We start from the raw sequence: 16,527 nt of genomic DNA on the forward strand, positions 1-16,527 counted from the left end.
AATAATGATAAGAGTCACCATCTTAATCTGATTTGACTAAACCAGTGTTTGAAGTATATTATGTGACGAAGAGGAGAATAAATCTGTCTCCTGCGACTTTGCTCGGTCTGTTTACGCCGCTGTATTTTAACATTTTACTGAGCGACATCAAGGTTTTCTCAGGTGGTGCTTGGTATGATAAGTAGTGTTCGATACCCATCTCAAAGTTTGGGCAATACCATAAAAGTAGTGTTCGATACCCATCCTGAAGTTTGGACGATACCACAAATGTAGTGTTCGATACCCATCCTGAAGTTTGGGCGATAACATAAAAGTAGTGTTCGATATACATCCTGAAGTTTGGGCAATACCATAAAAGTAGTGTTCTATACCCATCTCCAAGTTTGGGCAATACCATAAAAGTAGTGTTCGCTAGCCATCCTGAAGTTTGGACGATACCATAAAAGTAGTGTTAGATACCCATCTCGAAGTTTGGGCAATACCATAAAAGTAGTGTTTGATACCCATTTCAAAGTTTGGGCAATACCATAAAAGTAGTGTTAGATACACATCTCGAAGTTTGGGCAATACCATAAAAGTAGTGTTAGATACACATCTCGAAGTTTGGGCAATACCATAAAAGTAGTGTTCGCTAGCCATCCTGAAGTTTTGGCGATACCATAAAAGTAGTGTTCGCTAGCCATCCTGAAGTTTGGGCAATACCATAAAACTAGTGTTCCATACCCATCCTTGAGTTTGGGCGATACCATAAAAGTAGTGTTAGATACCCATCCCGAAGTTTGGGCGATACCATAAAAGTAGCGTTTGATACCCATTTCAAAGTGTGGGCAATACCATAAAAGTAGTGTTTGATACCCATCTCGAAGTTTGGGCAATACCATAAAAGTAGTGTTAGATACACATCCTTGAGTTTGGGCGATACCATATAAGTAGTGTTCCATACCCATCCTGAAGTTTGGGCAATACCATAAAAGTAGTGTTCGCTAGCCATCCTGAAGTTTGGGCGATACCATAAAAGTAGTGTTCGATATACATCCTGAAGTTTGGGCAATACCATAAAACTAGTGTTCCATACCCATCCTTGAGTTTGGGAGATACCATAAAAGTAGTGTTTGATACCCATTTCAAAGTTTGGGCAATACCATAAAAGTAGTGTTAGATACCCATCTCGAAGTTTGGGCAATACCATAAAAGTAGTGTTAGATACCCATCTCAAAGTTTGGGCAATACCATAAAAGTAGTGTTTGATACCCATCCCGAAGTTTGGGCAATACCATAAAAGTAGTGTTTGATACCCATCCCGAATTTTGGGCAATACCATAAAAGTAGTGTTCGCCAACCATCCTGAAGTTTGGGCAATACCATAAAACTAGTGTTCCATACCCATCCTTGAGTTTGGGCGATACCGTAAAAGTAGTGTTCGATACCCATCCTGAAGTTTGGACGATACCATAAAAGTAGTGTTTGATACCCATCCCGAAGTTTGGGCAATACCATAAAAGTAGTGTTTGATACCCATCCCGAATTTTGGGCAATACCATAAAAGTAGTGTTCGCCAACCATCCTGAAGTTTGGGCAATACCATAAAACTAGTGTTCCATACCCATCCTTGAGTTTGGGCGATACCGTAAAAGTAGTGTTCGATACCCATCCTGAAGTTTGGACGATACCATAAAAGTAGTGTTTGATACCCATCTCGAAGTTTGGGCGATACCACAAATGTAGTGTTCGATACCCATCCTGAAGTTTGGACGATACCATAAAAGTAGTGTTCCATACCCATACTGAAGTTTGGGCGATACCACAAATGTAGTGTTCGATACCCATCCCGAAGTTTTCTTTTAGGAGCTACGACCTGCAAATTAGCGTCTATTAGCTGACTTTGTGATTCCTCAGCTTTTCCGCTAGTTCCACCATCGGGACAGATTTTCCACATATAATCGTGTCCACGTGCTAATTGCGTTGCAGGAAACGTGCGAAGAAATACGCTTAGAATTAGCTCGTTACGCAAACCTTAACGTTGATTCGCTCACACTGTGAAATTCCAATAATTTAACGTGGTTTTTGGGGGACAAAAAGGTCCCAAAAGGACGTCAAATTAATTAATTCCAGCAAAGATATTAAAATGTCCGCCTGGGTAGTTTGTTGCGTTTAATCCAAGCTGCGTTGTTCAATTAGAGTTGTTATTATTGTTTTTGTTTTTTGTTTTTTTAATTAGAGCGACTACACTTGTCAGCGTGATGCAGATCAGGCTGTAATTAAAATGTAATTGTGTTAGAGTCGAGCGGGCGGAGGCTCGGCGTCGCCCAGCAGGTACGAGCTCGGTACGTACGTACGTTCGTTCGTTCCCACGATCTCCGCGTGCGAGTTTATGACAAGTACAGGTTGTCATCATCGCTAACCGCCTCAGCTGGAACTTGTAATTTCCCTCCGGCTCACGGTGTCAGTTTCAATAAGACGTTTCGTCGAGAGCGCGGGTTTTTTCGAGGGTTGTCCTGGGGTGACGTTTGGGAAGAAGAAAAAAAAGAACGTTGTCATTAATCACGTCAGAAAGCAGAACTCACGCGAAGCCTTCACACTCTCGGGCTGCTGCTTATTTTCCCTCCTGACAGCTGAGGAGAAAAGCTCTGCTCGTGAAGGAGTGAAATCAGCGGGAAATTATATTCTGCGTGGGACTCGTTTTCAACTGCCGTCAGTCCGGCCCACAAACCACGAGACGCTCCTGCTTTTCTCTGCAGCTGTGTTTCCCAAACTTTTTAACCATGAAGTCAAACTTTGTGCACTGATTAATCTGTAAAACCTAATATTATTTTGGATCGTTAATCCAATAATTCGCATTTTTAGCATGTTATTTTTTATTAATTTACCCATCAATTTCGGCAAAAATGCTTCAAATTTCTTTGGCGAATGTCCCGTGACCCAATCTGTGGGTCCCAACCCAGTGTTTGAGGATCACTGTCCTTCAGCCTTGACCTTTATGAAGTACTTTTATATTTGCGACATGAATTTTCAAGCACATGAATGAGCGTAACTAAGGCTCGGTTCCATTTCAACCCTCGTTTCTACAACTTAGCGACAACTCTTACGATATGGTGAATTTGTCGCGCAACAACTTTACTAACAAGGTCAATGCACAGACGCGCTATTCTCGTAGTATACCTGATAGACGCAGACGTAGCAGTCGTCGCGATAGACGCAGTCTTAGCCGATAGACGCAGTCTTAGCGATAGACGCAGCCTTATCGATAGACGCAGTCTTAGCGATAGACGCAGTCTTATCGATAGACGCAGCCTTAGCGGTAGACGCAGTCTTATCGATAGACGCAGTCTTAGCGATAGAGGCAGACGTAGCAGTCTTAGCGATAGACGCAGTCTTAGCGATAGACGCAGTCTTAGCGATAGACGCAGCCTTATCGATAGAGGCAGACGTAGCAGTCTTAGCGATAGACGCAGTCTTATCGATAGACGCAGCCTTAGCGATAGAGGCAGACGTAGCAGTCTTAGCGATAGACGCAGTCTTAGCGATAGACGCAGCCTTATCGATAGACGCAGTCTTAGCGATAGACGCAGTCTTATCGATAGACGCAGCCTTAGCGGTAGACGCAGTCTTATCGATAGACGCAGTCTTAGCGATAGAGGCAGACGTAGCAGTCTTAGCGATAGACGCAGTCTTAGCGATAGACGCAGTCTTAGCGATAGACGCAGCCTTATCGATAGAGGCAGACGTAGCAGTCTTAGCGATAGACGCAGTCTTATCGATAGACGCAGCCTTAGCGATAGAGGCAGACGTAGCAGTCTTAGCGATAGACGCAGTCTTAGCGATAGACGCAGTCTTAGCGATAGACGCAGCCTTATCGATAGACGCAGTCTTAGCGATAGACGCAGTCTTATCGATAGACGCAGTCTTAGCGATAGAGGCAGACGTAGCAGTCTTAGCGATAGACGCAGTCTTAGCGATAGACGCAGTCTTAGCGATAGACGCAGCCTTATCGATAGAGGCAGACGTAGCAGTCTTAGCGATAGACGCAGTCTTAGCGATAGACGCAGCCTTATCGATAGAGGCAGACGTAGCAGTCTTATCGATAGACGCAGCCTTAGCGGTAGACGCAGTCTTATCGATAGACGCAGTCTTAGCGATAGAGGCAGACGTAGCAGTCTTAGCGATAGACGCAGTCTTAGCGATAGACGCAGTCTTAGCGATAGACGCAGCCTTATCGATAGAGGCAGACGTAGCAGTCTTAGCGATAGACGCAGTCTTATCGATAGACGCAGCCTTAGCGATAGAGGCAGACGTAGCAGTCTTAGCGATAGACGCAGTCTTAGCGATAGACGCAGTCTTAGCGATAGACGCAGCCTTATCGATAGACGCAGTCTTAGCGATAGACGCAGCCTTATCGATAGACGCAGTCTTAGCGGTAGACGCAGTCTTATCGATAGACGCAGCCTTAGCGATAGAGGCAGACGTAGCAGTCTTAGCGATAGACGCAGTCTTAGCGATAGACGCAGTCTTAGCGATAGACGCAGTCTTAGCGATAGACGCAGTCTTAGCGATAGACGCAGTCTTATCGATAGACGCAGCCTTATCGATAGACGCAGCCTTAGCGATAGACGCAGTCTTATCGATAGACGCAGCCTTAGCGGTAGACGCAGCCTTATCGATAGACGCAGCCTTATCGATAGACGCAGCCTTAGCGATAGACGCAGCCTTATCGATAGACGCAGTCTTAGCGATAGACGCAGTCTTATCGATAGACGCAGCCTTAGCGATAGACGCAGCCTTATCGATAGACACAGTCTTAGCGGTAGACGCAGTCTTATCGATAGACGCAGCCTTAGCGATAGAGGCAGACGTAGCGATAGACGCAGACGTATCGATAGAGGCAGATGTAGCAGTCGATGCGATACAATCAGTTGACGCGATACACGCAGCTGCCTGGATAGAGGCAGACGTAGCAGTCGTCGTGATAGACGCAGTCGTAGTAGTCAACGCGATAGACGCAGTCTTAGCGATAGACGCAGTCTTATCGATAGACGCAGCCTTATCGATAGACGCAGCCTTAGCGATAGACGCAGCCTTATCGATAGACGCAGCCTTAGCGATAGACGCAGTCTTATCGATAGACGCAGCCTTAGCGGTAGACGCAGCCTTATCGATAGACGCAGCCTTATCGATAGACGCAGCCTTAGCGATAGACGCAGCCTTATCGATAGACGCAGTCTTAGCGATAGACGCAGTCTTAGCGATAGACGCAGTCTTATCGATAGACGCAGCCTTAGCGATAGACGCAGCCTTATCGATAGACACAGTCTTAGCGGTAGACGCAGTCTTATCGATAGACGCAGCCTTAGCGATAGAGGCAGACGTAGCGATAGAGGCAGACGTAGCGATAGACGCAGACGTATCGATAGAGGCAGATGTAGCAGTCGATGCGATACAATCAGTTGACGCGATACACGCAGCTGCCTGGATAGAGGCAGACGTAGCAGTCGTCGTGATAGACGCAGTCGTAGTAGTCAACGCGATAGACGCAGTCTTAGCGATAGACGCAGTCTTATCGATAGACGCAGCCTTATCGATAGACGCAGCCTTAGCGATAGACGCAGCCTTATCGATAGACGCAGCCTTAGCGATAGACGCAGTCTTATCGATAGACGCAGCCTTAGCGGTAGACGCAGCCTTATCGATAGACGCAGCCTTATCGATAGACGCAGCCTTAGCGATAGACGCAGCCTTATCGATAGACGCAGTCTTAGCGATAGACGCAGTCTTATCGATAGACGCAGCCTTAGCGATAGACGCAGCCTTATCGATAGACACAGTCTTAGCGGTAGACGCAGTCTTATCGATAGACGCAGCCTTAGCGATAGAGGCAGACGTAGCGATAGACGCAGACGTATCGATAGAGGCAGATGTAGCAGTCGATGCGATACAATCAGTTGACGCGATACACGCAGCTGCCTGGATAGAGGCAGACGTAGCAGTCGTCGTGATAGACGCAGTCGTAGTAGTCAACGCGATAGACGCAGTCTTAGCGATAGACGCAGTATTAGCTATAGACGCAGTCTTAGCGATAGACGCAGCCGCTGCTATAGATGCAGTTGCGATAGACGTAGTTGCCACACAGCGACGTGACAAAATAGCAAAACAAACCGTGTTTGACTCTCAAGTTGAAATTAATCAATTAATATAAGTCATTGCATTAATTCCTGAAGTTGAACTTCATGAGCTGTCAATCAAAGCGACAAAAGGGGAGGTTCTTGTGGTGGTGGTGGTGGTTAAAAATGATCTGTCTCCGCCCCCAATTTGTCAAAAGCATCAAAAAATAGCATTTTAGTGTTTCTGTGCGTGTAAAAAGCCGACTTTTGTTCTGTTTTCTAAATTCTCTCCTCCGGTAGTGGCCCAGAACAAGCTCCGCCTCCTCCTCCCGCTCAGTCGCTCCTCGCCTTGTTCTCAAATTCAAACGGAGCAAATTCATAAAATTCCAGAAAGTGGCCTCAAACCACACGCGTCCTAAATCACGCTGAGGTTATTGTCGGCTGGAGGATTCAGGTATAAAGACCTTCGCCCAAGGACCTTTTTTTTTTTTTTTTTAACCAGCTGTGATAAAACTCACAAGGAAGTCCCGGCAGAGCGAGGCAGCAGAGAGCGTCTGTCCTCCACTCCATAAACAAAAGTCACCTGGGGAAGGATGCTGTTTATGCTAATGGCGGCGCGCTAACAGCCCCAGAGCACAGCGGCGGGAGCATAACCGTAAATTAGAGTGCGACGCCGCCGCCGCCGCCGTGACTTATGAGCGCGTGACTGAAACAAGGCTGTGGAGTGAGTCATCACTGACACTGACGCACAACTTTGAACTCTTAACTTTTCTCTTTACCCTCTCGTGACTGCCGTGGATTTACGTTCTACTGACTGACTTCGAGAAGATGTCATTCATGCAAAGGTGATTAAATCAAACTTCTCTTCCCGCCGTTACAGCTCCGAGCTCCGCCCCCAAAGACCTGACGGTGATAAGTCGCGAGGGACGACCGCGCGCCATTTTGATCAGCTGGCAACCGCCGATGGAGGCTAACGGACGCATCACCGGTGAGTTTTAACGCTTTCCCGTTGGTTTCTGCTCACACATGCGCGCCGACGTCTTTAGAGCGTCACCTGCCAAGTTTTGGAGCCGGTCCTTGAAAGTTTGTGAATTTGAAAGGCCCTGGAAAGTATTTGAAAGACATGGGTCATTGAAAGTGCTTAAATTTTGTTCAGGAAAAAACTTAGGTTGATGTTAAGAAAATGTCTCCTGTCACTAAGGACTAAGATCCTTGAAATCCTTGAAAGTTTGGGAATTAAGATTTAAAGGTCTTTGAAAGTTTTTGAAAATGACCTGTAACATCATTGAAAGTGCTTGAATTTAGGAAGATTTTTGTTGATATTTGAGTAAATGTCTCCAGCCCGCCGATGTGCCCTGTGTTTCAGGTCCTTGAACTCCTTGAAAGTTTGTGAATTTGTAAAAAAAAAAAAAAAAAATCAGGGTCCTTAAAGGTTTTAGAAAGTGGCCCCAAAATAAACATGGGTCATTGAAAGTGCTTGAATTTTGTTCAAGAAAAAGCTTAAGTTGGTACGTTGATGTCTCATGTCACTAATGTGTCCTTTAAGGTCCTTGAAATCCTTGAAAGTTTGTGAATTAAGAATTAAAGGTCTTTGAAAGTTTTTGAAAATGTCCCTGAGTAGACATGGGTCATTGAAAGTGCTTGAATTTAGCGCAAGAAGTAAGATTTTTGTTGATATTTGAAAATGTCTCCAGCCCGCCGATGTGCCCTTCAAGGTTTTCACAGGTCCTTGAAATCCTTGAAAGTTTGTGAATTTGGCCAAAACAAATCCAAGGTCCTCGAAGATTTTGAAAATCACCCTAAAAATAGACATGGGTCATTGAAAGTGCTTGAATTTTGTGCAAGAAAAAACTTAAGTTGGTATGTTGAGTAAATGTCTCCTGTCACCAAGGTGTCCTTTAAGGTTTCCACAGGTCCTTGAAATCCTTGAAAGTTTGTTAATTTGGAAAAAAAATTCAAGGTCCTTGAAGGTTTTAAAAAAAGGTCATTGAAAGTGCTTGAATTTTGTAAGTTGGTATGTTAAGTAAATGTCTCCTGTCACCAAGGTGTCCTTTAAGGTTTCCACAGGTCCTTGAAATCCTTGAAGGTTTGTGAAGTTGGCCAAAAGAAATTCAAGTCTCTTGAAAGTTTAAAAAAAATAAATAGACATTGAAAGTGCTTGAATTTTTTTATTTAAGGAAAAAAGTGGTTTTTCAAGTTGGGATGTCAGACGTTGATATGTTTAAGGTTTTCTTTGAGGTCCTTGAAATCCTTGAAGGTTTGTGAAGTTGGCCAAAGGAAATTCAAGTCTCTTGAAAGTTTTAAAAAATAAATAGACATGGAAAGTGCTTGAATTTTGTACAAGGAAAAACGTGTTTTGTTTGTTGAGTAAATGTCTCCTGCCTTCAAGGTCCTTGAAATCCTTGAAAGTTTGTGAATTAAGAATTAAAGGTCTTTGAACGTTTTTTGAAAATGGCCTTTAACATGGGTCATGAAATTGAAGTGAAATTGATATTTAGGTCGATGGATCCCTTGTTTGTGACGACGCCCTCTACTGTTCCGCACCCTGCGTTGCTAGGCCAACACAGGAGGCTAACGTGGAGACATTACTACTAGCGCTGTTGGTGTTCCAGGTTCTGCGATGTTAGCGCTTTAATGATGAACTAAATCCTGAATTTGGTCGAGGTTTGCACCAAGCGGGTTAAGCCCCGCCCCCAGACCATAACGGCGTCTGATGTCATCGTGTGTCGACAGGTTACATCCTCTACTACACGCTGGATAAAAACATGCCCATCGACGACTGGGTGATGGAGCCGATCAGCATCGACCGGCTGACTCACCAGGTCGTCGATCTCAACCTCGACACCGTTTATTACTTTCGGATTCAGGCCAAGAACGCCAAAGGAGTCGGTCCGCTGTCGGAGCCGGTCCACTTCAGGACGGCCAAAGGTCTGTGGTTTAAACCTCTGGTTCATCACTGTGTTCCACGTTCTTCTGAGCTTTGACTCACGCGCTCTGTTTCTGTGTTTTCTTTCAGTGGAACATCCAGACAAGATGGCCAACGATCAAGGTACGAGCACTTTATACAGGGTCCCCACGGGTCCTTGAAATCCTTGAAAGTTTGTGAATTTCCATCCGTCCGTCCATCCACCTTCTACTTCTTTATCCTCTACATTTGAAAATAACAATGTCAAAGTTTTTAAAATATCAACCCGAAATAGACGTGGGTCATTGAAAGTGCTTGAATTTAGCGCAAGAAAGATGTTAAGTTGATGTTTGGTTTCCACGAGTCATTGAAATCCTTGAAAGTTTGTGAACTTGGAGAAAAAAAATGAAAGTCTCTCTCGCTCCGCCGTTGAACAACGAGCGAGTAAAGTTAAAACTTAAATGAGAGAGAAAAATGACGATGTGACGTCAGGGAATTTGAGAGTATACTGGTCCTGGGAAATCCCTTGAAAGTCCTTGAATTTAAGGGGACTGGTCCTGGAAAGTCCCCAGAAGGTTGTTGAATTTGAGAGTATACTGGTCCTGGGAAATCCCTGGAAAGTCCTTGAATCTGAGGGTACTGGTCCTGGAAAGTCCTTGAATCTGAGGGAACTGGTCCTGGAAAGTCCTTGAATTTGAGGGGACTGGTCCTGGAAAGTCCTTGAATTTGAGGGGACTGGTCCTGGAAAGTCCTTGAATCTGAGGGAACTGGTCCTGGAAAGTCCTTGAATTTGACAGTACTAGTCCTGGAAAGTCCCCAAAAGGTTGTTGAATTTGAGAGTATACTGGTCCTGGGAAATCCCTGGAAAGTCATTGAATCTGAGGGTACTGGTCCTGGAAAGTCCTTGAATCTGAGGGAACTGGTCCTGGAAAGTCCTTGAATTTGAGGGGACTGGTCCTGGAAAGTCCTTGAATCTGAGGGAACTGGTCCTGGAAAGTCCTTGAATTTGACAGTACTAGTCCTGGAAAGTCCCCAAAAGGTTGTTGAATTTGAGAGTATACTGGTCCTGGGAAATCCCTTGAAAGTCCTTGAATTTGAGGGGACTGGTCCTGGAAAGTCCCCAGAAGGTTGTTGAATTTGAGAGTATACTGGTCCTGGGAAATCCCTGGAAAGTCCTTGAATCTGAGGGTACTGGTCCTGGAAAGTCCTTGAATCTGAGGGAACTGGTCCTGGAAAGTCCTTGAATCTGAGGGTACTGGTCTTGGAAAGTCCTTGAATCTGAGGGAACTGGTCCTGGAAAGTCCTTGAATTTGACAGTACTAGTCCTGGAAAGTCCCCAAAAGGTTGTTGAATTTGAGAGTATACTGGTCCTGGGAAATCCCTTGAAAGTCCTTGAATCTGAGGGTACTGGTCCTGGAAAGTCCTTGAATCTGAGGGTGCTGGTCCTGGAAAGTCCTTGACTTTGAGGGTACTGGTCCTGGAAAGTGCTTGAATCTGTGGGGACTGGTCCTGGAAAGACCTTGAATTTGACAGTACTGGTCCTGGAAAGTCCCCAAAAGGTTGTTGAATTTGAGAGTATACTGGTCCTGGGAAATCCCTGGAAAGTCCTTGAATCTGAGGGTGCTGGTCCTGGAAAGTCCTTGAATTTGAGGGAACTGGTCCTGGAAAGTCAGTGAATTTGACAGAACTGGTCCTGGAAAGTCCTTGAATTTGACAGAACTGGTCCTGGAAAGTCCCCAAAAGGTTGTTGAATTTGAGAGTATTCTGGTCCTGGAAAATCCCAGAAAGGTCCTTGAATTTGAGGGTACTTTGTCCTGGGAAATCCCTGGAAAGTCCTTGAATTTGAGAGAACGGGTCCTGGAAAGTCCTTGAATTTGACAGAACTGGTCCTGGAAAGTCCCCAAAAGGTTGTTGAATTTGAGAGTGTACTGGTCCTGGAAAATCCCTGGAAAGTCCTTGAATTTGAACGTGTGTCACAGTTTAAACTGTGCACAAGGCCAGGCTGACGTCGATCGTCCTGTTTTCTCTCTCTCTTCAAACCGCGAGACAAAAAGAGTCCGTTTCATTTTTTCAAACAAAGCAGAATGTCAGCGCAGACGTTAGCAGCTGAAGAACGAAGCATCATCATTGTCTTTGTTAGAATATAAGAACTCTTTCTGATTCTGTTTCTGTTGAGTTTAAAAACTTCTCTCTTCACCACAGAAGAAAAAAAAGTCTTTGACGACTTCTAACCTCACAGAGACGAGAGGAAAAACTTTGATTTCAGTCACTTCACAAAAAAAACGAAGTTAATAAACTCTTCGTCAGCGTCTTCAGAACGTGTTTAACGTCTTTATCTCCAACAGGAAACTGAACTGTGTGTGTGTGTGTGTGTGTGTGTGTGTGTGTGTGTGTGTGTGTGTGTGTGTGTGTGTGTGTGTGTGTGTGTGTGTGTGTGTGTGTGTGTGTGTGTGTGTGTGTGTGTGTGTGTGTGTGTTGCTGTGTGTTAATGTGTTCTACATTCTTCTGTTTATCTCTGGTCTTCCAGGTCGAGGAGGAGACCACACCTACTGGCCGTCAGACACCAACCTCATCGACAAGAGCAGCATCAACGGTAACACACACACACACACGCACACGCACGCACGCGCGCACGCACGCACACACACACACTCGGAGCTGCACGCCTCTGATTTACAGTCCGTTAGCGTCGCTTCCTGTTTGTCGCAGAAACGCCGCCGGCTGGAAAAATTAATTACATTCAGCTTCTTCGCCATCAATCAAGTGTTTTTACAAACTGTGGACAGTAATCATCTCAGCGCAGAAACTGGATTACAGCGGCACACACACACACGTGCACGCACACACATGCACACACACACACATTGTCAGCTTGTAGTTTTTAATAATATTATAAGAACAACAAAGTAGATATTTGATGTAAAACAGTGGAATTTGTATATTTTATTTGTTTGAAAAATACATTTGCGATGATCGGAATCTATCGTTCTATCGTTCCATCTATCTATTTATGCTAGCTAAAGAGTACCTATATATCTATCTATGATAGCTTACTAAATAGTATCTATCTATGCTAGCTAGCTAACTAGTATCTATCTATCTATCTATCTATCTATCTATCTATCTATCTATCTATCTATCTATCTATCTATCTATCTATCTATCTATCTATCTATCTATTTATTTATGCTAGCTAAGGAGTATCTATATATCTATGCTAGCTAGCTAACTAGTATTTATCTATCTATCTATTTATGCTAGCTAACGAGTATCTATCTATCTATCTATGCTAGCTTTTTAAATAGTATCTATCTATGCTAGCTAGCTAACTAGTATCTATCTATTTATCTATCTATCTATTTATGCTAGCTAACGAGTATCTATCTATCTATCTATGCTAGCTTATTAAATAGTATCTATCTATGTTAGCTAGCTAACTAGTATCTATCTATCTATCTATCTATGCTAGCTAGCTAACTAGTATCTGTCTTTCTATCTATCTATCTATCTATCTATCTATCTATCTATCTATCTATCTATCTATCGATCTATCTATCTATCTATCTATTTATGCTAGCTAAGGAGTATATATATATCTTTGCTAGCTAGCTAACTGGTATCTATCTATTTATCTATCTATCTATCTATCTATCTATCTATCTATCTATCTATTTATTTATGCTAGCTAAGGAGTATCTATATATCTATGCTAGCTAGCTAACTAGTATTTATCTATCTATCTATTTATGCTAGCTAACGAGTATCTATCTATCTATCTATGCTAGCTTTTTAAATAGTATCTATCTATGCTAGCTAGCTAACTAGTATCTATCTATTTATCTATCTATCTATTTATGCTAGCTAACGAGTATCTATCTATCTATCTATGCTAGCTTATTAAATAGTATCTATCTATGTTAGCTAGCTAACTAGTATCTATCTATCTATCTATGCTAGCTAGCTAACTAGTATCTGTCTTTCTATCTATCTATCTATCTATCTATCTATCTATCTATCTATCTATCTATCTATCTATCTATCCTAGCTAAGGAGTATCTATATATCTATGCTAGCTAGCTAACTGGTATCTATCTATCTATCTATCTATCTATCTATCTATCTATCTATCTATCTATCTATCTATCTATCTATCTATCTATCTATCTATCTATCTATCTATCTATCTATCTATCTATACTAGCTAACGAGTATCTATCTATCTATGCTAGCTTATTAAATAGTATCTATCTATGCTAGCTAGCTAACTAGTATCTATCTATCTATCTATCTATCTATCTATCTATCTATCTATCTATCTATCTATCTATCTATCTATCTATCTATCTATCTATCTATCTATCTATGCTAGCTAACTAACTAACTAGTATCTATCCATCTATGCTAGCTAGCTAACTAGTATCTGTCTATCTATCTAGCTAGCTAGCTAACGAGTATTAATCTACCTATGCTAGCTTACTAAATAGTATCTATCTATGAAACCTTACAAAGATTTCATTTAAAAAAAAGTTTCCACAAAGACAGAAGTCATAATTCCATTCATTCCAGTTGACTCATGTCAGAGTGGGCGTGGTTTGAGAGAAAAGATTCTGCGTCTTTTGTCAAACCGGTTCGCGACAATTAAAGACAATTATCGTGACTTTGGGCGGATCCTGCGTTTTGTTTGGTTGATGTTCGGGAATTCCCGTCTGTAAAGAACCTACAGATCTATAATCACATGAAACCTTGGTCTCTTTGAGAGAAACTCATGTTTGGACCATGTCAGAGTGGGAGTGGCTCAGCCTGCTTTATAATGAGCTCACAAACATGCAGTCTGACAATGGGAGGAGGAGGAGCCAACAGGTGGAGAAGAGCCAGAGGCTCCGCCCACTGCTGCGTCACAGACCTCGCATAAGTTCCAGTTCTGAGGAAGAGGAAAGTCAGACGTTTGGTGAAATGGCAGGAGTTCATCTGCACAGAGAAAGCTTCTCTTGTTCCATCTGTTTGGATCTTCTGAAGGATCCTGTGACTCTGAACTGTGGACACAGCTTCTGTAAGAACTGTGTTAAAGACCACTGGGACTCAGAGGACGTGAAGAGGATCTACAGCTGCCCTCAGTGTAGAAAGATCTTCACGACGAGGCCTGAACTCTTAAAGAACGTCATGTTAGCAGAGTTAGTGGAGGAGCTGAAGAAGACTGGACTCCACACTGCTCCTGCTCATCACTGCTATGCTGGAGCTGAAGATGTGGCCTGTGACGTCTGCACTGGTAAGAAGCTGAAAGCTCTCAAGTCCTGTTTGGTTTGTTTGGCCTCTTACTGTGAGGAACATCTCCAGCCTCATCGTCAATCGCCTGCGTTAAAGAGACACAAGCTGGTGGAGCCCTCCAAGAACCTCCAGGAGAACATCTGCCCTCATCACGGTAAGACGATGGACCTGTTCTGCCGCACTGATCATCAGTGCATCTGTTATCTCTGCTCTGTGGACCAACACAAAGACCACGACACAGTCTCAGCTGCAGCAGAGAGGAAGCAGAAGCAGAGACAGCTGGATCTGAGTCAAGAAGAAGTCCAGCAGAGAGTCCAGGACATAGACACAGACGTGAAGGTGCTTCAACAGCAGGTGGAGGCTCTGAATCTCTCTGCGGATGAAGCCGTGAAGGACACGGACGAGAGCTTCACTGAGGCGATGAAGCTCCTGCAGACGAGAAGCTCTGAGGCGAAGCAGCAGATCAGATCCAAGCAGCAAACTGAAGTGAGTCGAGTCAGAGACGCCGAGAAGAAGCTTGAGCAGGAGAAGACTGAGCTGAAGAAGAGAGAAGCTGAACTGAAGCAGCTCTCGCTCACACACGACCACAACCGGTTTCTCCTCAACTACGGCTCACTGTCAGCACTCAGTCCATCTACACACTCGTCCACCGTCGACGTCCGTCCTCTGAGACACTTTGAGGACGTGACGGCGGCTGTGGCGAAGCTCAGAGGACGACTGAAGGACGTCCTGACCCAGACGTGGACGAACATCTCACCGACTGTGGTTGAAGCAGAACCAGGACCAGAACCTGAACCAAAGACCAGAGCTGAGTTCCTCAGATATTCACAGGAAATCAACCTGGATCCAAACACAGCAAACAAACGTCTGTTTCTATCTGAGGGAAACAGAAAAGTCACAGTGATGAAGAGAAATCAGTCGTATCCTCATCACACGGACAGATTCACTCGTTATTGGCAGGTCCTGAGCGAACAGAGTCTGAGTGGACGTCGTTACTGGGAGGTGGAGTGGACCGGAGGAGGAGCCGGTGTCGCAGTGACGTACGAGAACATCGGCAGATCGGGGATTTCATACGAATGCGTGTTTGGATTAAATGACAAATCTTGGGCTTTAGATTGTGAGCAAAACGGTTGCGAGTTTGTTCACGACAGAATCAGGACCAGAGTCTCGGATGTCGTCGTCTCCAGAGTAGGAGTTTACCTGGACCACAGAGCAGGTCTTCTGTCCTTCCACAGGGTCTCTGACGACATGACTCCGCTCCACAGAGTCCACACCAGGTTTACTCAGCCTCTCTACGCCGGAGTTTATCTGAATTTTTCACCCGGAGACACGGCCGAGTTCCGTCGACTCAAATAGACTCGAGTTCTTTCAGAACCCCCGTGGTGGGCGTGTCCTCCTTTGTTTGGACGGTGTTTAACATTTGAAAGAAGTCATGTTGTTGTTGTTGTTGTTGTTGTTGTTGTTGTCGTCCGATTCTTTGATGTTGACGATAATCAACGAGGAGCTGATAAATCAGATTATTTTCTTTTATCTATGTTTGAGATTGAGGTGAAACAAAATGATTTTTTCGCTTTTTTTACTTTTTCCTAAATAAAAAACAAATGTCAACGTTTGTTTCCGTCCAAGAGTATCAACAATACTAACTACTAACTAACTAATACTAACTAATGTTGCTCAATTATTTAATCATCACATATGTTAATTATTGTCAAATATTGACGATGGAAAAAAGTAGACCTTGGACGGGCCGGTGGACAACCTCTACCTTGTTCGCTCGTTCGTTTGTTCGCTCGTTTTTTCGCTCGTTCGTTCGCTTGTTTATAAGCGAACGTTCGTTCGTTTGTTCGTTCGCTCGTTTGTTCGCTCGTTCGTTCGTTTGTTTGTTCGCTCGTTCGTTCGCTCGTTTGTTTGTTTGTTCGTTCGCTCGTTTGTTCGTTCGCTCGTTCGTTCGCTTGTTTATAAGCGAATGTTCGTTCGTTTGTTCGTTCGCTCGTTTGTTCGCTCGTTTGTTCGTTTGTTCGTTTGCTTGTTTGTTCGCTCGTTCGTTCGCTCGTTTGTTCGCTCGTTCGTTTGTTCGCTTGTTTGTAAGCGAACGTTCGTTCGTTTGTTCGTTTGCTCGTTTGTTCGCTCGTTTGTTCGCTTGTTCTTTCGTTTGTTCGTTCGCTCGTTTGTTTGTTTGTTCGTTCGCTCGTTTGTTCGTTCGCTCGTTTGTTCGTTTGTTCGTTCGCTTCTTTGTTCGTTTGTTCTTTCGCTCGTTTGTTT

General features: G+C 43.9%; 2 protein-coding genes across 2 annotated transcripts in view; both read left to right on the forward strand.

Annotated features, from left to right (window-relative positions):
- dcc (DCC netrin 1 receptor) overlaps positions 1–16,527 on the forward strand; it is a gene marked incomplete at both ends in the record, with an annotated part of 166,399 nt that overhangs the window by 114,542 nt on the left and 35,330 nt on the right. The window contains 4 exons of the mRNA XM_083910173.1: positions 6,976–7,083; positions 8,829–9,023; positions 9,112–9,144; positions 11,528–11,593. Of these exons, the coding sequence (XP_083766299.1) occupies positions 6,976–7,083; positions 8,829–9,023; positions 9,112–9,144; positions 11,528–11,593 (402 nt within the window). The remainder of the gene's footprint in view (positions 1–6,975; positions 7,084–8,828; positions 9,024–9,111; positions 9,145–11,527; positions 11,594–16,527) is intronic.
- Positions 13,954–15,621, forward strand: LOC310930875 (tripartite motif-containing protein 16-like; the record flags this gene model as incomplete). Its single annotated transcript, XM_083893931.1, has 1 exon — positions 13,954–15,621. One exon carries the CDS (start codon positions 13,954–13,956, stop codon positions 15,619–15,621), a length of 1,668 nt encoding a protein of 555 aa, XP_083750057.1.

Source organism: Microchirus variegatus, assembly GCF_963457635.1.
Source record: "Microchirus variegatus genome assembly, chromosome: 1".
Taxonomy (NCBI): Eukaryota; Metazoa; Chordata; class Actinopteri; order Pleuronectiformes; family Soleidae; genus Microchirus; species Microchirus variegatus.